The sequence below is a fragment of the Oxyura jamaicensis genome, chromosome 20 (genome assembly GCF_011077185.1).
Source record: "Oxyura jamaicensis isolate SHBP4307 breed ruddy duck chromosome 20, BPBGC_Ojam_1.0, whole genome shotgun sequence".
Taxonomy (NCBI): domain Eukaryota; kingdom Metazoa; phylum Chordata; class Aves; order Anseriformes; family Anatidae; genus Oxyura; species Oxyura jamaicensis.
The window spans coordinates 8,248,610-8,272,455 of record NC_048912.1 but is presented as its reverse complement, the minus strand read 5'-3'; the positions used below and the strand labels follow the sequence as shown (position 1 = coordinate 8,272,455).

Sequence of the window (23,846 nt, the reverse complement as noted above, 5' to 3'; positions counted from 1 at the left end):
TTCTTTCATTTCTAAGGGTTGTATTTAAACTGCCTTGATGATGACTAAAGTCTGTTTCAGCCAGTTGGGGAGATGATACATGAACCATGTATGACCTAACACTAAAAAATAATTTCCTTTGTTTGAAAAGAAAACTGAGTAGCTATACTCTTTTTTTTTTTTTTTTTTTTTTTTTTTTGCTTAAAGTGGTGTTTGACAGAAGAAACGCTTCACAGAAAGTGGCAGTTTACAATACTTTGGCCTGAATTTTCTGATCTGACTTAAAATACATAAGCTGTAACTCTACAATACAGTAATGTAGACACATGGCTACACAGCTTAGATGCTGAATATTCACTGTGGACTTTAAATCTTGGTGATTTATTTTCTTGTGTAAAGAAATTCCAATGCAATTTTTAGTTGACCTAAACTGATCTAAGCAAGGATACTGAATAATATAAAATGTGGAGTCTTATCTTCCGTGGGCTCATGGTTCACTGCTGTGCATTTCAACATCTGCATAATATCCAGATCAAAACCAAAGAGTTATTTGAAAGAGTGTTACTTGCAGCAGGCAGAACTTACTGCCATCTTCAAGACTTGCCCAAGAATCAGTGTAAGAAATTTGGAATGAGGCAAAAGGGTGACGTTCTTCCAAAGTTTACACTCAGCACATGATCCATAAATGTGAAAACAGTAAATTATTCAAATGTTCAAGAGTGATCACACTGTTAAATCCCCTTCATTTTCTACGTTATATTCATATTGTAAGAAGTAGAGTACTAAACCTAATCCTGTTAGATATCTAATTCATCATTCTACATATAAACTAACACTTCACAAGAAGTGCAATTCATAGATTTGTCCCATTTTCTTTCAGGCTGCCATTCAGTAAGCTTGGTGTTGACTTCATTTAATTCATTGTTTTAAGTGTTAATGTTTAGCTGTTATTTTTTTATTTTTTTCACCCCTTGTTTTCCAACCATAACAACCAAAACCAGGGTGCCTTTTTTTTTTTTTTTGTGGTTGGTTGATTATTATTATTTTTTAAATGAAAGCTGAGCTATCAAAGACCAGATAGCACCTCCCAAACCTGCTAATGCTCTGAATCTCTACTAACAATTGGTTGTCAACCCTTCATTAGGAATGGCATGAACCAAAGTCACACATGGAAACCAGACAAATTTAGGACTAGGATATAACTGATGAAAATAATTGGGGGGGGGGGGGCCTGGAAACACCTGCTGTAGCAAAAGAAATGGAATTAGGTCTAAAACATCAAATACATATATTAACTAACCATAGTCATAAAAGCAGAAAGAGCTAATTTTACTAAGTAGAAGATCCCTGCTAAGTGGTATTTTGACATCTGAAAATAATTCAATTTCGATCTTGGTGCTTCATTGACATGAACAGGAAATGCATAATTCTCTGAGCTGTTGTTTCAAGCCTACCCTGCATAAACTCACAAATGCCCAGCAGACTTTCTTGGCAACCTGGTAAGGGATCTCTTGAAACAAGGTCAGCCCTCTGCCAAGACACACAATGTGTTTCATGAGCCTTTCATAGAGTGCAGGAAGCTACTTTTTGGGAATCATAGAATCGTTTAGGAAAAGACCTCTAAGATCAAGTCCAACCATTAACATAATGGCACAATGTATTGACAAATTATGAAATGATACCCCATGCAAGTCTCTCATGGTTATTCAAGATGGTAAGTATACAGGGAAAGTCATCCTAATTACTTACTGAATAGCGTTTAGCATTGTTGCCAAATTATTTTACAATCGCATTTTGATATGGTTTGATGTCTATTAAAAATATATATATATACCTCATGATCAAACCCCATTGGGCTCAATTTGTAATTCTGAAGCAGATTTACCACTGAAAAACGCCAGCCCTGAGGCAGCCGTGATGACCTGGATTGACGGTTAATCTGGGGCCCCCTTACACTGCTGCCTGCATTCTCGCCTGTAAAAGGGACAATAATTAGACATTTCTGATGGCTCCATTACAGCTTAGTGTTAAAATAGAGTTTGTGTACCTTGTCTGGAAGGAAATGACCTCACAGGATTCCTGTTACTATCTGGGATGTATCATTGGGTCATGAAATTCAATGAAGGCAGCACCACAATGACAAGTTACGCTTACCTCTGATCTTAGTGTTTATTCAGAAGCAACTAGGTGTTTGCAAATGAATAAATATTGCAGAGTGGAGGACTGCTATTCACTTAACACACAGTTAATCCATTCCTTAAAATATTTGGTTTGTATTCTTGGGCAGAGGTGTATGCCTCACTCTCCAGATTGCATCTGCCATCTAATACAAGATATTACACTAGGACACTTCTCATGCTGTGAGAAATAGAGCTGATAGTGTTTACTCTTGCCTAGATGAAACGCTTGGGCATTTTAACAAACATCCACAGATTTGTTTGTTTACCTGCCTATCCCACATGCCTCTCATTCCTCCAGGCTGGGGAGCCAGTTGGTGGCTCTTTCAAAAAGTTACAATTCCTATGTTATTCCTCAGCTTACTTGGGACACATAACTTCCAATCAAGCTGCTTCCTGCGTCTTCAGTCAGACGCATCTTTTATAAAATGCATTTTAGATGTAACAGCACAGAACCCATGGGAATCGGCAGTCCATTAGCTGCATTAGGAGTACTATTCTGAAGGTGCTACTTCTGTTGTGTTTATAAAATGTTTTAGAATTGTCAGCATGGTCAGCCTGAGTAGGAGAAACTGTTTACAAGTAGGGAGGGAGGGTAACTATGAATACATCTTACACACCATTGTGCTTCTTTCTCCTTTACCTTCCCACGCTCTAATGGAGGTGTGAAGATTTCATCACCTCCAAACTCCTCATTCCCTCTTCAGCCCCATCATCCATGTCTAAATATTGTTCCTAGAACATAATGCAAAATAATGTAATCTCTTCAGGGAAATCCCAGCTAATGGAGCTGGAGTAGACGCTGGGAATGGGGGCAATCAGACGGCTATGCAGAATGACAACACCTAAAACAACAGGGTTTGTTCCCATCTTTAACATGAGCATTAAAATAGTGTGAACATTGGCTCACACTTAACAACTTGTTATTAGTGAATAACTGTTCTCTGATGCTGTTACCTGGATGCTACATTTAGTGTACAGAAAATATGAAGCTCTGTTAGCAGCTTTCAACACTTTGTATTTTAGCTCTTAAATGTCAGTAATGTCAGTGCCTAGATCCTTTTAGGATGTTCAAAGATTTGGTGTCACAGATTTTAGCCCTATGTTTGAGAAACTGGAAGTAAATCCAGGAGTGCCTAAATTTAGCTTAAAGTTTATTCATGAACAGGTGTACCCCTTAATTATTTTGCCCTGCAAATACATATAAGGTATTGCTCTAGTGAGGGTAGTTGTATTAATTCCTGCACAGAAAGTACTTAAGCTGTCTACAGTGCCTGTATTAACAGGAGCCATGCTAATTGGCCTGATAGGTCAATAAGTAAGCTGTCCCGGTGCAGCAGGCTAAGGAAGCCTGTTTCTGCTCCATCATTCTCCTGTTCCTTGGTGTTTCACCTGCTCAGTCCTTGACATGTTTGGGTGGCTGGTGCCAGCATGTGTGTGCAGACCTGAAGCTACAAACTGGGTGGTGGGCCAGCAGTGCTAATGTGCTGCCTGGCTGCCGGCTGCCATGCAGGTAGGAGTTGAACCACAGCTCTCTCTTTCAGTGAAGACATAATGTGCATCTTTCCTCCCTGTTTAGATGCCGATTGTCAAACAGTTTCCAAGAACTCATGTTTTTTGAAACTGCTATCCTATTGTCAGCTTGGACACAAACAGGCAGCAGGCTCAAGACTCGTTTGAAAGATGGATGAATAGACAGACTGACTGGAAAAACATAATGCTTACTTTGTTATAAAGTAGGAGAAGAAAAAAAAAATCATAGTTATAGTGGTATAAAAACTGTCTCAAGAGTGTGTCTCCTCACTTCAAGTAAAGTCTAGTTTGGGAGTCAAAAATACTCATCAACATGGAATTTAACATACTTATTAACCAGCTCTGAATTTGAATGTCTGGGACTCCTGATTAACTGGCCCAACGATGAACATTAATCAGCCTGATTTACATTAGCTACAGAGCTATGGTCAACTTTATATCAGCAAAATTGATGCTTCCTAAACATGTCAAACAGGTAACATTTAAGTCATCTTCCATGTAATGGAGATAAGTCCTGAGGGCCTGCAGTAAGGTGTGGTGGGAAGAATACATGAGGAAAGTGAACTGGTGTGCCTCAGAGTATGTCAAGGCTTTTTTCCTCCCCTCTCTGAGCTTTAAAAAAAAAAAAAAAAAAAAAAAAAAAAAAGGGTAAACCATAGCACAGCTTAGAAAAAGACATATTTGTATTTAAATTCTAAATTTAGAAAGAAAGTTTACATTGTAAATGTGTACATCCTTTCCAGAAATAAATTGAACTGATCAGAGTAGGATCAGCACAGGATTTAAGAAAATACTCTTTACCTTGGTGGGAGTTAGTGTGTGTGTATGGTGATATATATACACACGTATACCAACATGTATACATAAATGTATGTATCACCACAAACATACTTGTCAGATCTGCCACAGCCCTAATCATTTGGCAGTGACATTCCTAAAGAGAGGAATTTCCAGGGCTGGGCAGAGCCGTGGTTCCTGCCGCTGGAAGCAGTTTCTTGTGGCAATGAATTCCACGTGCTCATAATGCACAGCATTAAAAAAGCTTCCTTTTATCAGCCTCGAGGGTGGGGCTGGGCTCCTGTTGGAAGTATGCCTATCATGAATGATGCCTCAGCTCTGTTGGTGGTAGAAGACTGTTCCTCTGGACTCTTCTTAAAAAAATAAATAAATGTCAAGCCAGAAAAGGAAGCCTGCTATTTTTCAAATCCAGAAGCTGTAATCATGCTAATCCATATGATCGTGCTAAAGCCAAGTAACATGCCTTTTGCATATGATGTAATCATGCAGCACAGCCTATTTATAATCACTGCTAGCTGGAGGTGCCTTCTGAGAAGTTTTTTGGTCACATTTCCCCTCTTCCTATATTTTCCAGTCAGTTGTGTTTTCTCCTACTTTTGCTGTCTTCCCAGCCTTAAATACAGCAATGTGTATTGTTTTTTTTATTTTTCATGTTAATGCTTTCCAACACGCCTTCTGCTCTCAGTGTGATAGAGCCATACCAACTGAAATCCCAGTACTCTGAAATCAATACCAAAACTTCCATTGATTTCATATAATATATTCTTTTAAATTCAGTACAAATTCTCCACATGAGACGCTTATTTTAAATATGGATCTACTGTACAGGGCTGTCTGTCTCAGCTTGATACATAAAACAGCATGTTTAATAAATTCGCTGGTGTGGGCTGGCAGCATTATGTGTAATAAATGAAAATCTGTTGGTTATACTGAGCATATCAAGTGTAAAAGGAGAAAATTCATCAATGTAAATACCTATCTGTGGATCAATTGCTATCAATCTTGTTTAACAGTCTATTTCCTCAGGACACACTTTGGAAACAAAGAGCATTTCAAACTGCTGGTTAAACAAACAAATATATAGAAGCTCTTTGGGAAACATGAGGGTGGAGTAATCACCAGATAAAAATGGTCAGAGTGATTTTAAATACCTGTTAATCTCTATTTTATATTAATAAATGCAAAGTTTCTGATGGAACATGTCAATTCAGAGTACCCCATCAAGAGTAGGGGTTTGTGAGACAGTGATTTGCTTGCAGAGGAAACAGCAAGAAAAGTGGTCTGAAAAACAAAATTTGTCCCGACCTCCACATTCAGTAATTGTCCAAGCAATTCTGCTCTGCGAGAATTTTTTTCTAAGATTTGTATTATCCTTAGCTAAATGGAACCCCTTAAGAGACACCATAAAAACAAAACAAAACCCCAAGAGGATATATAACTAATGAGATCATGATGCACTGTTTACCTTGCTCTACTACGTTAAGATCTTTTCATGGTTGTCATGTACAAACTACAGCTCCCCCCTCCTGAAGCATCCCAAAAAAAGTCAAACCTGAACTGAACCACAGGCACTTGGAATGACTGTGTTCACAGGTGCAAAATTTAGGATATAATAAATGTACAAAACACAGGTCTTTTAAAGTTAAAAATGCTGATGAATTAACCAGTAAAATGAGACTGTAGTATTGTGTAACTGTGTCTGTGGCAATTGCGTGGCCTCGTTATGTACTATTGTTTCCTCCCAACCTTCGTGGTGTCTACCCAGATTCAGGTTTTCCACCCTAAATCACCCTCCTGACACACACACACAATAATCTATAGATCCATGTCTGGATGTTTGCCCTCACAACAGCTCTGCAGCTGCGGAGATGCCATCCTCATTTTACAAGAGGGAAACTGAGGCACAGACCCTAGGGAAATGTGAACCCACTGGCAAGTGCATGTTGAGTCCAACTTTGAACCTAAATCTGAATTCAACACAAAATCACCTCTTAGCCAACCCAATATCTCATTGAAAAATCCCTGGAGAGGATTAAATAGGAAAACAAAAGAAATCAAGTCTCCCCCACAGATTTTGCAATCCCCATCTCCAAATGCTTAAGGAGCCTCACACTTTTGCTTGTGCAATGTCCAGCTGCCTTCGGTGGGGATCAGAAGGGTGGAGGTGACCACTCTTTAACTCTCTGAGGCTTTGCAGCGAAGTAGATCTGAGACTCAGCGAAGTGGGGTGCAGCAAGGCAAGGGAGCCACAGGGACTGCCCCTCTGGCGTGCCACCAAACACCAGGGGCCACCCAGGTGGCTCTCGTAGGGAGTATTTAATCAGCCATTTTTATGTGGAGTCAGACAAAATGGAAATGACCCACTGTGTGGTGACCCAACCAATTTGGCACCGTGGCCACTTTCAAAGCGCAATTTTTTCACTTGCTTCAAGGTTTTTTTTTGCGTGAATCTTTTCAATGACTAACGTTTTTATAGGCTTTTCAAAATACTATCGGCTCAATTTTGTCGGCTTCCCAGAAAGTGAGACTTAAAAGCAGATTTTGCACAAATGCCGGCAGGAGCCGCCTGTAAAGCACCTAACTTGCCACGTTGGGAGTCCAGCTTCGCCCCCTCGGACAATCGGGGCTCTTTCCTTTCCCACCTTATCTCCCGCTTTGGGATTAGCATTGTCCCGGCTTTCTGCTCGCTTTAGGGAGAAACCCCAAATCTCCAAAGCACAATATAAAAAGCGCAGGTGAGATAACAAAGGTATTGTCCCTCGGCAGCCCTTGTTTACTCGGGGGGCCGGATCCTGCCCCTTCCCCGCAGCCCGGGGGGGCTGCCCCAGCCCCCGGCAGGACGCACGCCTTTGTCAGCCGGGCCGGGCCGAGCCGAGCCGAGCCGTGCCGGGACTACATCGCCCAGCGTGCCCCGCTGCGCCCTGATCAATGGACCTTATTTGAATAATCTGTGAGCCCTTGGACTCAGGCCAATCAGCTGTCAGGGACCCATGATAAATCGCAATGCATTATTGATAATCATAATTACTCTGACATGCGCATTCCGCCCAATGGGGGTAATTTCCCAACTCTAGGAATTTGTTGTGAAGAGGAAAAATAATTGCTACTATTTTGCTCCCGATGCTGGTGCACCATGTCGCGACGGAAGCAGGCGAAGCCCCAGCACATCAACTCCGAGGAGCAGCCCCCAGATGCTGCAAGTGGTAAGGCGCGCAGCCCCGGCGCCCCCCAGCTCCGCTGATGCGCGGAGGAGGCAGAGGGGCTCTTGCTGGACGGAGGGGGGGGGGGGGTGAATTTTCAACCCTCGTGTTTCGCCCCCCCCTTCGGGCTCCGCAACGGTCCCCGCTGGCTTTTTGGGGCGCTTACATCTCTGGAGTTGTTCCGCGGGGCTTGGGGGTCTCGGTGTTTCTCCGGAGGGTCGGCTTGGGGCTGCCCTGCAGCGCTGCCCGAGGGGGTCCCCGATGTTCCCCCCTCCCCAAACCTCCCAGGGGGGCACCCCGGTCCCGCGGAACTCGCGCGGGTCCCCGCGTGGGGTGCGCACTCGGGGCGCAGCCCCATGGAAGGCGAACCCCGAACCCTGCCTGGGGCGGAAAGGATTTTTTTTTTTTTTTTTTTGGGGGGGGGGGAATTAAAGGGGGAAAGAGGAAGGAATTGCGAACCGTCTTCTCAGGGGTAGGAAATGACTCCAGTACGTTTCCCCGATTTCTCTATTTAAGACTTTCTCGGTAGTTCTATGAAGATTTTTTTTTCGTAAAAAAAAAAAAAAAGCGTTCGGACTATTTTTGTTGGAGATCACAATCGCCCTGGACCTTTTGTAGCTTGACCTCCAGCCATCTTTGATTTCCGACTTCCTAAAATAACTCCGGTGAGCTAATGTGGGGTGTGCGTGAGCGCTTCGTATTTGGGTGGCGGGGGGGATTTGTGCTCCCGCAAATCACGGTGCCTCCTTTTCGGGGAGCTCGCAGCCCTCTGCCTTGTGAAGGGAAGAGGAAAAGTCTCGATTTGAACTCAAAATTATCCCGGAGCCCTGGGTGGGCGTGCAGGGGAAGGAGGGGGGGGCAGTTGTTTGCCCCCGTCCCCCACGGGAGCGGGGAAGGGTCGGGGCGGCCGTGCCCCGCAGCATCGTCCCGGCACCCTGGGCTCGGGCAGGGGCTCTCACTCTTCTGTTAACACCCTTGTGGCCGGGGGGGGGGGGGGCAAGTTCCAGGGGCACTTCCCCGCGGGGGGAGGCTGCTCGGCCCCCGGAGACGCTGCGACCCCCGGGGGGAGCGTGGGGGGCGCGTCGCGGGTGGGGAAGAGGAGGCTGGGTCTTACTAAACAGCCCGAGCACTTCTGTAGGTGCCCCCCAGAACTTTTGGGGTGTTCTGTCTTTTTAAAGTTCTGGTTCGTGTGGGGTTTTTCCGTCCTTGGAGTTGATCGATACCAGCGCACGTTACAGGAGCTGCTGATTCCCAAACCGCAGGAGGTTCGGGCTCTTTTTTTTTTTTTTTTTTTTTTCCTCTCCTCCCCCCTCTTCTTTGATTCGAAATGTGCGATTGTTGAGTCCGGTTAATGGTGACTTAAGAATCGGCAAGCTGGCCAGAAGGCAATAAATCCCATGTTTAATGCATGACTGTTTTCCTTTGTGCATATGGTTAGGTTGGGGGATGGAGGTGATGTTTCCACATGTAAATCTCTGCCCACTGCTGGAAAGGCACCTCCGGGGCTGCGCTGAAACAAAAGGGTTAATAACTCCTGATGCGGCCCGCTTGGGGCGGGGGGCCGTGCAGGGAGGGGAGGGAGGGTCGCTCTGTACAGCTCCTCTGGGCAGCGGGCAGCTGCTGTGCGCTTGGTGGGGGGGCTTTTTTATTTATTTTTTTCTCTTTCTAACAACAAAACCCTCGATGAAACTTCCCCCCGCGCTCCTGGAGCCAGGGCAGCGATTGCATGGGCTGCGGGGTGGAAGTAGGGGGCTCCTTTTGGGGGTCGCGGTGGGCGCCGCAAGGGGAGCGACGCTACCGGGAGCCCCCCGGGGCCGGTGCGGGCCCTCCCGGTGCCACCCCCGGTGTCGGTGGCCGCTCTCGGAGAGCCACCTCGCGGCTGCGACACCCGTGGCTCTTATCGCCCGCAAATCTCCCTTCCCGGCCCCGTCCTCCCCGCTCCAGGTGTGTCCGTAAATACCAAGTGATGAAGCTGCATAACAAAGTCGAAATACCCCAGGGATTTGTCTGGGGCATTATCGGGTATATACATAATCGTAATAATAAAATCAAGCCCTTATCTCCTTCGCAAGTGCCTTTTTTTTTTTTTTTTTTTTTTTTTTTTTTGTGCAAAGCGATTTGGGACCCACCTCTGCGAACAATGCGGCACGTTGAGAAACGGTTCTGCTAACCTGAGGATCAATTAACAGGTCAAAAAATCAGCAGGTGGTCACCGGGGAATAATACTCCACAGCGAAAATTAGCATTTTCACAAAGGGCTTGAAAATGCCCATTGTGCTGGATTGCTGCCATTAAAAAAAAAATAATAATAATCAGGTTCGTTCTTAAAAATACAGTATGAACCGGCAACTTTTTATTCCGGGCAAAAAAAATAATGATGGAGATTCCCTTTATTCCAATCGCAGGTCGAGCCGTGTTGATGCTGCGAGGGAGGTGTTGAGCGAGGAGGAGAGCGAAGTTGCTCGGTAGTGCTGCTCTGATTTTTATTATTATTTCTCGGAGCTTGCCCGCTGGCCGGGCAGGGAGCGGGACAGGCACGGATCAGGACGGGATGGGAAGGGGGGGACCCAAGAGCGGTGTTAAGGGTGAGGGTGCCCGGGGGTGGGCGATGCCCGCTTGTTTTTCCTTTTACGTAAGTGAAACATTAGAGTGGTTGTAGTGCCGGAGCCCGGCTGGGCTCGGCGGCATGTGACGTTTTGACAGAGCTGCTGCTCTAACCTTTGCCTCCTCCCGCTTGCCGTGGGTGGTAAGTTGATGTCAGGCTCACAATTAGGACTCTCATGCAATTGACCTTGGCAGCGGGGTTTGCGCCGTTTAGCCGGGTCTTAAACACTGTACTAGTGTTAAGTGTGCTCCGGGGCCGCCCTGCTTCCAGCTGCGGCCGCGCCGCTGGGAGGACCGAGAGCCGCGGAGGCTCCGCCGCCGAGCAGGTAGGGCCGAGGGCGGCCTCTACCGCTGCCTCCGGGGGGAAGGCTGCTGGGCTGCCCGCAGCCTCTGGAGGAGCCCCCCCACCTTTTCCTTAAAAGCCCCAAGAAGGGGGGTGACGCTCGGGGATGAGGAGCTCAGGTGGGTGCGCGGCGAGGGAGGCTGAGCCCCGGGGGGGCCGAGCTGGGGGTCCCGGGGGGAGGCCGCGGCCCCGTGCGGGACGGGACGGGACGGGAGTGCCCCCCGCCGGCGGGCCCCGCCGCTGGGACCGCGGTTGTGTCCTGGCAGGTAACCCGCGGACATTTTCAAGGGGTTTGTCCAGGAATTTTGGGGTTTGGAACCTTTTGAAACCTCCTCGGAAGGTGGAGCAGGGCTGGGGGCTTGCACTGCGCCCGAGGCTGGGGGCAGTGCTGCTTGTCTGGAGCTTTCCTCGGGGTTTTAGGGCTGCTCGCTCACGTGGGGCTGTGCACCATTATTCTGTCCTCTGCCGGGTGTTCCTCTTGGGTAGGTGGGTGAGCTGAGCTCAGATGGGTGACTCGGGAGGTAGGTAATAAAATGCCTGGACTAAACGTGAAAACACGGGGAGCCCTAATGGTTAGGGGCAGCACGGCTCATCCTTGGATGGAAAAGGGCTGCTGATAAATTCAGGATAGAAACTATCGAGGCCTTTGAAATAATTCTATAAGTTATCAGCCATGTATTTGCAAACTCAAACAAGTGTTTATTGCTTATGATTAAAACTTGAAGTGGAGTAGGAGAAGAAGGGAAACTTTGGACAGCTTAATGTTCTTGAAATGCCCCAGTTTTTCAGCTGGGAACAGGGGAGGGGGGAAATGCGGGAAGCACCGTGCCTGAGGGGAGTGGGGAGCTGATGGCAGAGCTGGGACTGCAGTGGATGCTTACTGATCCTTCACGAAATAATACTCGTGTGGAAGTGCATGGTTACAGTAAAGTATTAGAAATGGATCAACCCTAGTCTGTGGGGGGGAAAGTAAACTCACCAGAGGTATCAAACCATTAAAAAAGGGAAAAAGAAAGGGAAAAATAATCTTTTCCTCCTCATTCAGGTGAAATAATCTTCTCATAGTAGAAAAAAATTAGGTCACTAATTGCTCAGATGAGTGGTAGACCAGCAGCACCCTTGTGAAATCAAATCAAACCAGATAAGACTTACTTCACTCTTTTACTCATTCCCTCAAAAAAAAAAAAAATTAATTCGAGCTGTGTGGATTTTATCAGCCCTCCTTGTCGATGACCGCCTTGTCCTACACAATAGTGGATTTTTTCCATCCATTTGCCAGTGATTCAATCTAACCCCCCTGCTGGGTTTACTGCATTCTTCTAACTTATTGGATAACTAGATGCTGAGAGATAACATTCCTGAAATTCGGGGGTGGGGAGATAAAAAAAAAAAATAAAAAATAGGAGTCCTATCCCTGGGAAGCCTTTGGAGAGGGTTAACTTGAGTGCACAAGCAATTGTTCTGGCAGGGCTCTCGCTCCTCCACTAGTGCTCTTACAGTATTTGGGCTGAGCTGGCGGCAGATGCATGGGGAGGCTTCTGGGCAGGGAGGGAGCCTTGGGTTAAGCCTGCTAAACCCATGTGTGGTAGCTGGGGTGAGCGGGGTGCTCTGCCTGCTGCTGGGTGCTCCTGCAGGGCTGGGTGGACTAGAACAGGGCAGTGGTCACAGGACTGAGCCTGCTGGAGTTCAAGAAGCACTGGGACAACGCTCTCAGACACATGGCCTTTTTTTTTTTTTTTTTTTTTGGGGGGGGGGGTGGTCCCCAAAGGACTTGATGGTCTTTGTGGGTCCCTTCCAACTTGGATATTCTATGATAAATTGAGATGAAGAGTTTATAGAGATTGGTTTTGTAAAGAAACAGTCAATTGCTGCTTTGTTATTACAGCTACAGCTCAATAAGCAAGCAACTTGTTCCTACTATGTCTTTTAAAAACAAAATGTTTGAGATGGGGAAGCATTATGCTCAATTTTGCTGAGGTGGAAGGGAAAATAAGGTATAATGCCTCCCTGCTTGTCACATAGCAAATCACTACAAGCTGGGAATTGAATTCACTTGGAGTCCTCCCTTAGTGCCTTACTGTCAAACAGGGGAACTGGAAACTAAAATGTGGCAGTGACAGCGCTGGTGGCTGCCGGTGGGCTGCTTTACCAACACAGGTACCTGCAGCCTACTGCGGATGCCCTCTGAGGTGGCAGCTCGTTTATAAAATGAAAAAAAGTCACTTCTGGAGCTCTTCAGTGTTACAAAGATGGGGAAGGTGGACTGTTGTGTGGAGGGGGAGGAAAGGGCTTTGAATTTAGTATGGTCTTATCAGTGGAAAAATAAGGTACTCCCAACGGAAGGGGATAAATAACGATCATGTGTTTTGAAGCAGTTAAAGTTTGAGGACCTGTCTAGACATAGTTATCCTGGAATATCTCCTTGGGGTGGGCTACAGTCTTTCATGCAACCATTTCTGTTCCACTTGAAGCATTTTGCATTGTCACCACGGAGGTGCAAACTGCAGTGTGAAATGCATGTCCTCGCAGATGAGAGACGGGAAGAAAGCTTTGTGTTTTTTAAAGTAAAACCTAACGTTACTGTGCAACGCAGGGAAAGTTAAAACCTTAAATACTAAAGGATTTGGAGAAGATGTTTTGGTGTTTTAGGCTGTGGTCTGTAAAGTACCTATTGGATGGGAATAGTTACGAAAATAGTCAAGTAAAGACCTGGAGTCAGTGTGCAACATACTTATGGAAACTTCTTGTCTTTTTTCACTGTCTTTCCCATTTTATCTGCTCACACTTCTGCAAAGATGGGAGTTTAAAAACATTCATTCTTGACCTCAGTAGACCCTATTTATTGACTAAGTTCTGCATCATATACTTGTACTTAAATAGTCGGCAGAGTAGATTTTGTCCATAGTTTAATTAAATCAGAGGCATCAATTTAATATTTGGAGTGAGAAATGCATGCAAAAAAACACTTTTCTCCTCATTACCTTCATTTATGAGGGTTTTTTGGGCTGAAGGAGGGAGGGGAAAAAAGTGTTTCAGTCTCCCTGTAGGACTGTTTGGATATGAGTGATCCAAATGGTTATTATCATAGCCGTACCAAGAACATCTCTTCTCCTCATTCAAAGGCCATTTTGACTTGTAACCTTGAAATTTGTGGTTAACAGAGTTGTATATGTACAGATTTGGATTTACTGCTCTGCAGACTGTAGCATAAGAGGCCTCTTCATCTTCTAGTTGATCTGTTTCCTTTAAAAAAAGCTTTAACGCGTACTTTCCACCGCTCAACACACTAAGCGCAGTTGAAGTTTTGATTAGTTGGCTATATCTATCCATCTATATAAAATATGAAATACTCTCGTTACCCTTACAAATGTCAAAGTTTACAATATCCTCCCCCACAGAGCTTTTACACTTCCCCGAAACAGTACGTGAACGTGCTCAGGTTGTTGCTTGGACATGCTCGCCCTCCGCCCTACCATGTACAGGATATACACATGTATCAGATGTGTGGTTCAGTTACACCTTTAAAATGAAAGCCGCAAATAGCTCCTGTGCTTACAGAGTCTTTGGTTCCATTTTTCAGACAATGTGGGCTAGCAGCGTGGAATCAGAGCTAAGCCCTGGAGTGAACTACTGGAGGTGCAGGCCCCAAATACAAGGCCGTGTAGTACAAATTTTCTGTTGTGACTGAGGCTTGCAGAGTGCCCCTGATTGTGTGCGCGTGTGGGAGGTGAGCAGGGGCAGTGAGGCACTTAGTTACTGCACCCTTGACACCCATTAAAATGGGACCAATTACTGTGAGTTACAGGACGCTTCACCTCGTGAGGGCTGTGAATTATTCGAGGTCCTCTGTGCTCCCCCCTCAGCTGTACGAGCCTCAGGCTTTACCTCCTGCACGCTCCCAAACACCCACCCGCCTCAAGCTCAGTGCGAGTTTGTTTGAAAGATGGTTAGTTTGAGCAAAAACATCCTGTTTTGGTTTAGAATTTCTCTTAACCTCTCTTCCCATTCTGGTATTTCCCTGAATCATGTTTTCTGCATGTCCGCATGCAAGTTGTGCTCAGTCGGTGGGGCACTGGCAGAGGGAGGGCAGGAGTGGACTTGCAGGCTGGCTTAGCGCTCCTTCCCCCTCCCTAAGGAGGGGTGCAAGTTAAAAACACAACTAAATCCAGCATCCTTACCATGTCCGGAACTGCTTTGTGAATGTTGCAAGCAGGGCCTACTGCTTGGCTTGCTAGTAATTGTCAGTTATCAACATAAGCTTATTCTTGCATGTGGGGTTCTTGTAAGTTAATAATCTTTTCTTTACTGCTGTGACTTCACAGAGGATTTTTTTTTTTTTTCATGCGAGTTGGCTTTTGAAGTATTTCAAAGCTAATATTGGACTTGAATTTTGTTTCTGTCAGCCTTCTTCAGTAGTAGTTACCTCCATAGCGGACGAGTGAATGTCATTTAATGTATCAGCGTATGATTAAGAACTGCTCTGAAGTTCTTGTTTTAACAACTTTATATGAGTTTCTGAGACCATTAACTACAAATTCTGAGCTGATGTTCAAAAAAAAAAAAAAAAAGAAAAACACAAACTAAGGTTATGAGAATCAGGTTTTTCCTGTGTAATGATGCTTTCTGTCTTGCTTGGGTCATGTTCCATTTAGCTGTATTGCAGGAACTAGCTGACTTGTTCCACTGTTCCATTTCTACCTGTAAAGGTAGAAAAGAGGATTAAAGGGATTTGCAACAAATTTCTTTCCCTCAAGCCTTGTGAGACCTTTTTTTTATTTTATTTTTTTTTTTATGGAAAACAGAATTGTGGTGTAGATTTCCTTGGGCTGCCAATGAACTGGTAGCAAAACAGCATACAGCAAAACAGCAATCTGCAAACCTGATTTTTGACACTTGAAAAGTGTCTTGTATCTTAACTTGAAATTCTGGTGAAGTCAGTCTAAATTGAGCTATTAACAATGTGACTTTCTTTTATTTTAAGGGAGTCCACAAGACGTCCCAGGTGACGGAGATGGTGAAATGAGTTCCAAAAGGTGCCGAACAGAGGAAACTAAAATCTGTGAGAAATGCTGTGCAGAATTCTTTGATCTCTCTGAATTCCTTGAGCATAAGAAAAATTGCACTAAAAATCCACCTGTCCTAATCATGAATGAAAGTGAGGGAGCAGTACCTCCTGAAAGCTTCTCTGAAGCTTCTGTAGGGAGCTTCCCAAGTGACCGAATGGATAGCAGGACACGCAAGGACACTCAGGCAAAGGGCTGTACTGGCTCTACAGAAAAGAGAGAAGGAAAAATGGATGCTGAATCAGTAGGAGGAATGTACCTTAAAATAGAACCCCCTGCTGCGCCTGCGACTCCTGGGCTAAGCTATCTACCAAAATCCAAAGTACCAAACACTAATGTGACTTTGCAGACAATACGTGGCACTAAAGTGGCTGTGAACCAGCGTACCTCTGATGCCATCTCTTCTTCAGCAGCCAGTTTTAATGCTATTCCGATGATCCTGGAGCAGCTTGTGTGTTTGCAGCAGCAGCAGCTCCAGCAAATCCAGCTGACGGAGCAAATTCGCATTCAGATTGCCATGATGGCTCCCCATGCCCTGCATCCTTCTATAGCCGCTGCTGCTGATCCGCTGAAAGCTCTGGGTGCTCACATGTCTCAGCAGCTGTCAGCTGCTGTTGCTTTAATCGGACAAAAAGCTGGAAGCCAGAGCCTATCACTGGAATCCTTGAAGCAAGGAAAACTACCTCATTCTAACACTGGCGTTGCGGCCGCCAGCTCGCTGGCTGCCGGGCTTTCCTCCTCCTTCCCCTTGAAGCCGGAGGCAAGCAGAAGCTTCCCCAGCTCTATTTCTCGGTTCCCGAATCCTTTGCTACCTCAGTCCTCCCACTCCGTCATCTTCCAAAATCCACTTTCAGCTGTTTCTTCTGTAATAGATTCCTCAAAGAGGGTGAAGGGAAAACCTCCCAATATCTGCGTGTCTGAAAGCAAATCAAATGCAGAAGAGCCGTTCTTCAAACACAAGTGTAAATTCTGCGGCAAGGTCTTTGGCAATGACAGTGCCCTGCAGATTCACCTTCGTTCCCACACCGGTGAGAGACCCTACAAGTGTAACATTTGTGGCAACCGCTTTACAACCAAAGGAAACCTTAAAGTGCATTTTCAACGTCACAAAGACAAATATCCCCACATAAAGATGAATCCATACCCAGTTCCTGAGCACCTGGACAATGTTCCCACTAGCAGCGGAATCCCCTATGGGATGTCTGTGCCACTGGATGAGTCCAACCTAATTGTGGATAGCAAACCTCTCCTAACAACCCTGCCTACCTCTGCGGCCACCAGCGCACCTCAGAATGTGTCCAACCTAGCAGGCATCAAGGAGTCCCTGCCTGGTACGTTCTCTGGTGACCTGCAGTCAAGGCCTTCTCCTGAAAGCGAAGGTGGCTCTTCCTCATCAGGGGCGGTCGGTCACGAATCAGGAACAGAGCAGAGCTTGAGTTCACCACAAGCTGCCAGCAGCGTGAGCATCTTCCATGCAGGTGGGTCCAACGAGCAAGGCTCTGAAACATCGAAGCTTCAGCAGCTGGTTGAAAACATTGACAAATCCACTGCTGATCCCAATGAGTGTCTGATCTGTCACAGAGTGCTGAGCTGTCAGAGCTCACTCAAAATGCATTATCGTACTCACACTGGAGAAAGGCCATTCAAGTGTAAGATCTGTGGCCGTGCCTTCTCCACTAAAGGGAACCTTAAAACTCACTATGGTGTCCACCGAGCCAATACTCCTTTGAAGATGCAACATTCATGTCCTATTTGCCAGAAGAAGTTTACAAATGCAGTTGTGCTGCAGCAGCACATCCGCATGCATATGGGGGGACAGATACCTAATACACCCATGCCTGAAAACACCTCTGACAACACTGATATGGATCCTGCTGCGGCTGAGAAGAATGGAGACATCAGCCGCCCAGATGAGAATGTGGAGAACATAGAGATGGAAGAGGACCTGGAGTCTCAGGATGGCCCTAGGAGTTCCTCAAAACCTCCTACTCCATACGATGCACAATCAGAATCACCAGCCACAGCATCTGGCTTCTCTGGTATTGCAGCACTGGAGAATCAAATGAAGATTGTCAGCTCTGGTTTGAACTTGCAACGGCAAAGCAGCTTGAAGTCCAGTGACAATGGCTCGGCAGAAAGTGATGGCATGACAAATGATTCATCTTCTGTGGCAGGAGATGCAGATTACCAAAACGGCAGGAGTCCTGCTGCCTCTGAGTCTGCATCGCTCCAGGCTCTGTCCCCAGCCAACAGCCAAGCCGAGAGCGTGAGGTCAAAGTCACCTAGCTTCAACAGTCAGGAAGATGCAGGCACGGGGAATAAATCAGAGGGTCCTGAGAACGCTTCAGGAGAAATGGAAGGAGTCGTTGCTCTGGATTTAACTTATGGCAATATTGGTCGGAAGGTCATTAAAGAAGAACCTGGCTTACACTTTGCAAATGGAGAATATGGTGAGTAATTTGAGATGCTGGCAATAACTTGGGGTGGGGGAGTATGACTAGAGGAAATCCTTCTCTAAAAGGATCAACAGAAGCTAAAACCACCTTGATTTTCCCCTATTCCTTCTTTGTTAGCAAAGGAGTGCATGGAGAGTTTTTGTGACTCAGACTCAAAACTAAAAGACTTAAGTGCTGTCCTCTCCTGCAAGGGGGAGTACAGAGGTACTAAAAGTAGACAGGGGCTATGCCCTTACTGCCTTTCATGAACTTGCCTGATACCTCCCTATAGCTCTCTAAAGATACACATTGGTGTTTCCTGGAAAAGCATTTAACCCGAGTGTGGCACGTTGTTGGAATGTTTTATGGGGGTTTGAGCTCTTTACCACTGAAAGACCTAAATTGGATCAGAAAGTGAGGCTTCTTAACTCTTAAGCTCACTAACAAAAACAGGGATAAGTCAACGTCTTCCTGAGCCTAGTAGCAACCCTACTGCATGGCTTTACAGGGCTCAGCAAGTGTGCTGCTCAGGTGTGGTGGCTCCAAAGGCAAGGATTTTGGTATCTCAGCCAGATTTAAGCTTGGCCACAGGAGATGGGATAAGTGGTTATGTATCTGTTCTTTCTCTCCAGGTCGAACTAGTATTCCAGCTGCTTTTGTTAGGGCCCCGCCAGCCCTCATAAAAATGGAAATGCCGAGCGAGCGTCCCATTAGCACTAGCCATTTCATTGGCCCACCAGCTCTCTCCCCTGGTGTTGCCCCTCTCCTCGTGCCACGACCGAAATTCTGCCGTCCAGCCAAACAGCACATCTGCACTACGTGTGGGAAGAACTTCTCCTCTGCCAGTGCCCTGCAGATTCATGAACGGACCCATACCGGTGAGAAGCCATTTGCCTGCACCATCTGTGGGAGAGCCTTTACAACGAAAGGAAACCTGAAGGTAAGCCATCTCTTGGGTTGAGATTGCCTTTTGTTGGGGAAAGTCTTGCTGGAGCGGAAAATACTATTGCTAATGTTTGTCCTGCCTTTGGGGACAACTTAGATATTTCTTTTAGTTCTTCAAATGGTCATCTTTGACTTCTGTCCCCTTCCTGGGTTTGTTCAGAGAGCTGGTTTGCTAAACTGTGCAGAAGTCTGCTGTTGTCCTTGATTTCATTTCCTTTCTTGATAATGGGGGAGGTTTAGCCTTTACTGAGCCAATTACTTGATTTCTGTTTGGATTTGGAGACATCAGGACAGTAATTTTGTAGTTTAAGTGCTACGAAATTATGTTTACAGAATACACGAATTTCACTGCATGGTTTGGAACATTGTGAAGGACAAGTAGGAATAAAACTGAAAGTATAATCCTGAGGTGGCACAAAGTACCTGGGGATTTGGGCTAAACATGTGCTAGAGAAGTGCTGCAAGTCTGTATTGTCAGATTAATCTGTTTGCTCTGACTCGCAGCTCCCTCTCACACAGTGGCTTTTCTGTTCCTGTGAGAAACCTTTTAAAGCTCGTCAGTTTTCTTGCATAAAAGCTGATGGGGAGAGAGGACTTCCAGCTTTACAGTTTGGAGCAATTGCTTGCAGGAAGCAGTAGCAGTTTGTGTTGTGGCACTGAAGCTTTTAGTCTAGGTGTAATGCTTCTTTCAAATTCCTTGGTGATTTTTTTCATCAACTAGTATTTTTTCAGTGCAGTCTGTTCACAGTAAGTGTGGCTCTTTTTGGGTGGTTAGAATGCCAATGTCATTTACAGTAAGCATAAGAAACCAGTCCTCCAAATATTTCAGTAGTAAACTTTGAAGACCTGTGGTGACATAAGGCTGATGAATGGCTCTCTTACACATGGAAAGATGAGGATAAATACAAGAACTAACCAGCCTAAGTAGTTACCTGAGCGCACACTGGCTATACATATCTTCTGAGCAGCTTAGCTGCAAGCAAAGTAGAACTCGGGTTTGTCATAAAAGAACTGCTGTGTTAATGATTGTCTTTACTTGTTTCCCCCCTCTGAAAGGTCCATGTAGGAACTCACATGTGGAATAACTCTGCCAGGCGGGGAAGAAGGCTTTCAATTGATAACCCCATGGCTCTGCTGGGGAATGATCCCAAGAAGGTATCTGAAATGTTTCCAAAGGATATAATGCCTCCTTCAGTGAGCATTGACCCCACAGTATGGAATCAGTATGCAGCGGTACTCAGCAATGGCATAGCAATGAAGACTAACGAGATCTCAGTGATCCAGAGCGGTGGCTTACCTACCCTTCCAGTCACTATTGGGGGTGGTTCGGCAATAAATACTGCTACGGTTTCCAAAATAGATGGGACCCAGTCTGGGACTGGTTCTGATACGGAGAAGGCCAGTGGTGCTGCTGCAGACAATGTGCCAAAACATCAGTTCCCTCATTTCATGGAGGAGAACAAAATTGCTGTTAGCTAAAAACTCTAGTGAAGTTGACGTACAGAAAGAACGAAGATATATATACACAAGCATATATTTTTAAGAGATTCCACTTCAGCCTCCTATTTTCCTATTGACGTGCAAATGATTTTATGGTTGTCTTTGTAAGAGTTGCCCAGAGTACAATCATGATATTGCTTTGCAAATAGTAAATAATAAAGAATAGGATTTCCTTCTATTTGGAAAGATGCGGGTCTTGCAAAGTAGTTCTTATGTGTGACTTTAATGTGTACAGCCTTACAGAAGTTTCTACAACTTGAAATTCCAAAGGTTAGAATATTTACCTCTTTGTTTAGAGTGAAACACTTGGGGGTTTTGAATAGAGCGGAAACAACCTACTGTTGATGGAAAAGCTTATATTTACTGATGAGAAATGAAAACTATTAATGCGGGTAAATATCCTAGAATGTCTGCCACCCTCTTAGAAGTAGTTTTTCTGTTTGGATTTTTGGCTCTGTGTGGTTTCTGAATGTACTTTTTACTATAATGGCTATAAGAACTACAAAGCTTTTTTTTTAATTTGTTTTTGCCTCAGAAGTTCTATGAAAGGAAGTTGCTGTTTTTCTTTAATCATTGCTTCTAAGGAATTGATTCTCTGTATTGTTGACTGCTGCTTATTTAATACTACTACTAGGACAGTCCTCCAAGTGTAGTGCCAAAACTCCTACTTCCAAAGATGTGCAGTTTTTCCTAGATGTTTTATTTCAATACCAAGAGCCCCAAACAAACATGGGTGGGTATGTATATACTTTTTTTTTCCTCTCTTGAAAGGGAAGACTTGCCTTGGGAAGTCAGGTCTAAAAGCTCTGCAAGGAATCTCAGGTGACTGTTGCAATTAGGCATGGGAACTGGTTTCCTTAGCAAGAGACTTCATTTTTTTTTTTTTTTTAATTTTTAATTTGGGTAATTTAGAAGATCAGTCTGTGTAAACCTGTATTTAAATATGAAGTATTCATGCTTAGGTTAAATGTTTTGTGGGTTTTTTGGATGGCATTCCTAGTCTGCTCTGGTCATTAAGTTTCTTGGTGGTCTGTGAACTTGCATTCTGCCAAAATGGTAATTAATGATCCACATGTATTGTATGAAGGTTACTGGGATGGTCATCTGGATTCTAAGTTATCTACCTCATTTTTTTCCTTTTGTAGATGTAGTGTCTATTTTTCTATTAATGACCACTGTAATGAACTGAGATTCAAGCAGATGCTTCCATGCACTATCTGAAACCAAAACCTGATGTATTAGTGGAAGCACCTGAAGACTTACTGGACTGACCTTTCACTTTTCCTCTAACGTCTGCTGGAACTATGTGTAATGGGATCTAAACCAGACTGGAAACTGAGCATTTGGTATGGAAGGACTGAACAATGGAAAGAAGTCTTTTGACTGCAGGAAATCAAGTCCAGTCTCTGTTGTGGAAGGCCCCAAAAATGCAGATTACCAAAAGTTTGTGTAATGTTGTTGCACCTGATTCTTGCTTATGATCTCTGTATGCCGAGTTGTGCCTTTCCTGCTGGACTTGTAAGTAAGAACATACCAGTACCTGTTTACACTGTAAGATGGATATTGTTACATAGAACTTGCAAAAGGCATCCCAATTGTCAAGTTTTCTGCATTGTGAATGTATGACTTTTAAGAACTCTGTAGTTTTGAGTATCTACTGATGCGTTTCTGTTGACATTTTGAGAATAAATTTTGGGATGGCTTTTTCACACTCTTTCTGGTAACGCATTTGTCTCCTGAAGAGCAAGTTTGGTATGCAGCACCCTGTCGCAGTCCTGTGACTCTTCAAATTCGTCATCCTGGGTTGTGCTTTTTTTGTTTGTTACTTAAGCCCTAGATCAACTATTTGGGAATAATGGGGTTCAATTAAAGATAACAATACAGGGTAGGTGTGCAGGAAGGTAGAAAACAAAACATATGAATGGTCTATGGATCCAGAAGACCCAATAGTTGGAGGCAAGAGAAGACGATCTTTTTCTGCTCAGGGAAACTAGGTGATTACAGCCTGAACCAATGCTCTTGAGGATTATAGCAAGAGATCTTTCAGTGGTAATAAGTAAAAATAAACTGTGGCTTATTCATACTAGCACAGGTACAGTCAAGCACTAGGAACAGTGGTGCTCTGGGTGCATTCACGAGCTTGTGGCCAGAGCTGATGCTCCAATTCTGTTGGGCTGAGCACCACATTCAGGGCTAACTTCAGCTACAATGGGAGCAATGTGGTGTGAAAGAGGAGGTGTTGAGTTTACAGGACCAGTAGATCACAGTCAAAGCCTTGCCCTAACAGGGGAATCTGTTTTCTAGCAGGGGCCAACCATGGGTAGTGCAAAGAGGGGGCCTCACTTCAGGAGAGGTTGTAGTAACAAGGCTGATCCCTAATAAAAGTTTGATATAAAGTGGCGTCATGCTGCAATGGAAATAGGACAGTAGCAGGAGAAAACAAACACTTGTGCTAGGAGGAAGACAACCCAACCTGTCATCTTGGGGTTTGTGCTCTTAGTAGCTTCTGTTGTGTCCTCATTCATTCAGATCCTGGCCTGTGGGCTCTCTTCAATGTAGATTCTGAGCACGTCCCGTGCCAGCAGGCTGTCATTGCAGCTTTACCTCACTGGGGTCTCTGACTGCCTTTTCATTACCATCTATAAGAACATGTATTTAGATCTCCGCTGTCTTTAATTATATTGGTGAACAGGTGGGAAATGGAGAGGAAATGAGAAAGAAGCAAAGCATAAGCTCTGCTCTAGATCACCTAACAGGGTACTTTGTTGAGAAACCAGGGCAAGTGTTTGGCAAATAGTTCTCCCTAGCCTGTGGTTGCTCAGGGTTTAAGGTGGATGTGGCTGGGACCTGCTGCAGCCGGGCAGATAGATGGCTGTGAGAATGAACAAGGAGGCCCAGCAAGTGCTGCTGTTGGGATTTACGCTCGAGCTCTTGCTGTGCCTGCAGCTGGATCTCACAGCTGGGTGACGAAGGTGCTGGGGGCTGGAGCACTTGCCCTGGCTGTTATCACAGGACCTGAAGAAGGGCTGGGACCCATCTGATGACTGTCACCATGCAGAAAGCAGTTTGTGCCACAGGGTATTTGGGGTATTTCTGCTCTATATAGTGGCACCAGAGGCTGCATTTCTGGAGCACACAGGGCTGGGAATTAACTGCTGTCCTGCCTATGAGAGCTGAACCAATGCTAACCACTCAGCATGCTGGAGCTCAGCCACTGGCAAGTGGGCATGCTTTAAAGCAACACTTCATCTTCACAATTAAAATAGACA

At 45.1% G+C, this 23,846-nt stretch overlaps 1 protein-coding gene across 4 annotated transcripts; it reads left to right on the top strand.

The window, feature by feature from the left end:
• Positions 1-7,502: 7,502 nt before the first annotated feature.
• SALL4 (spalt like transcription factor 4) lies at positions 7,503-22,288 on the top strand. Of its 4 annotated transcripts, none has more exons than XM_035344141.1 (4): positions 7,503-7,690; positions 15,616-18,147; positions 18,765-19,072; positions 20,134-22,288. In XM_035344141.1, the coding sequence occupies exons 1-4, from the start codon at positions 7,621-7,623 to the stop codon at positions 20,554-20,556; spliced, it is 3,333 nt and encodes a 1,110-aa protein (XP_035200032.1). In that variant the 5' UTR covers positions 7,503-7,620; the 3' UTR covers positions 20,557-22,288. The 4 variants fall into 4 exon arrangements, with proteins under 4 accessions (XP_035200032.1, XP_035200035.1, XP_035200036.1 ...); XM_035344144.1 differs by lacking the exon at positions 7,503-7,690 and adding an exon at positions 8,122-8,352; XM_035344145.1 differs by lacking the exon at positions 7,503-7,690 and adding an exon at positions 10,300-10,617.
• The last annotated feature ends 1,558 nt before the right edge of the window (positions 22,289-23,846 follow it).

What these genes read in the sequence shown, in the direction of transcription:
- SALL4 (XM_035344141.1), top strand. Translation starts at nt 7,621, where the DNA reads ATGTCGCGACGGAAGCAGGCGAAGCCCCAGCACATCAACTCCGAGGAG. An exon ending in CTTTGCAAATGGAGAATATG is followed by an intron (nt 18,148 to 18,764) that starts GTGAGTAATTTG and finishes CTTTCTCTCCAG; the next exon opens with GTCGAACTAGTATTCCAGCT. An exon ending in CAACGAAAGGAAACCTGAAG is followed by an intron (nt 19,073 to 20,133) that starts GTAAGCCATCTC and finishes CCCCTCTGAAAG; the next exon opens with GTCCATGTAGGAACTCACAT.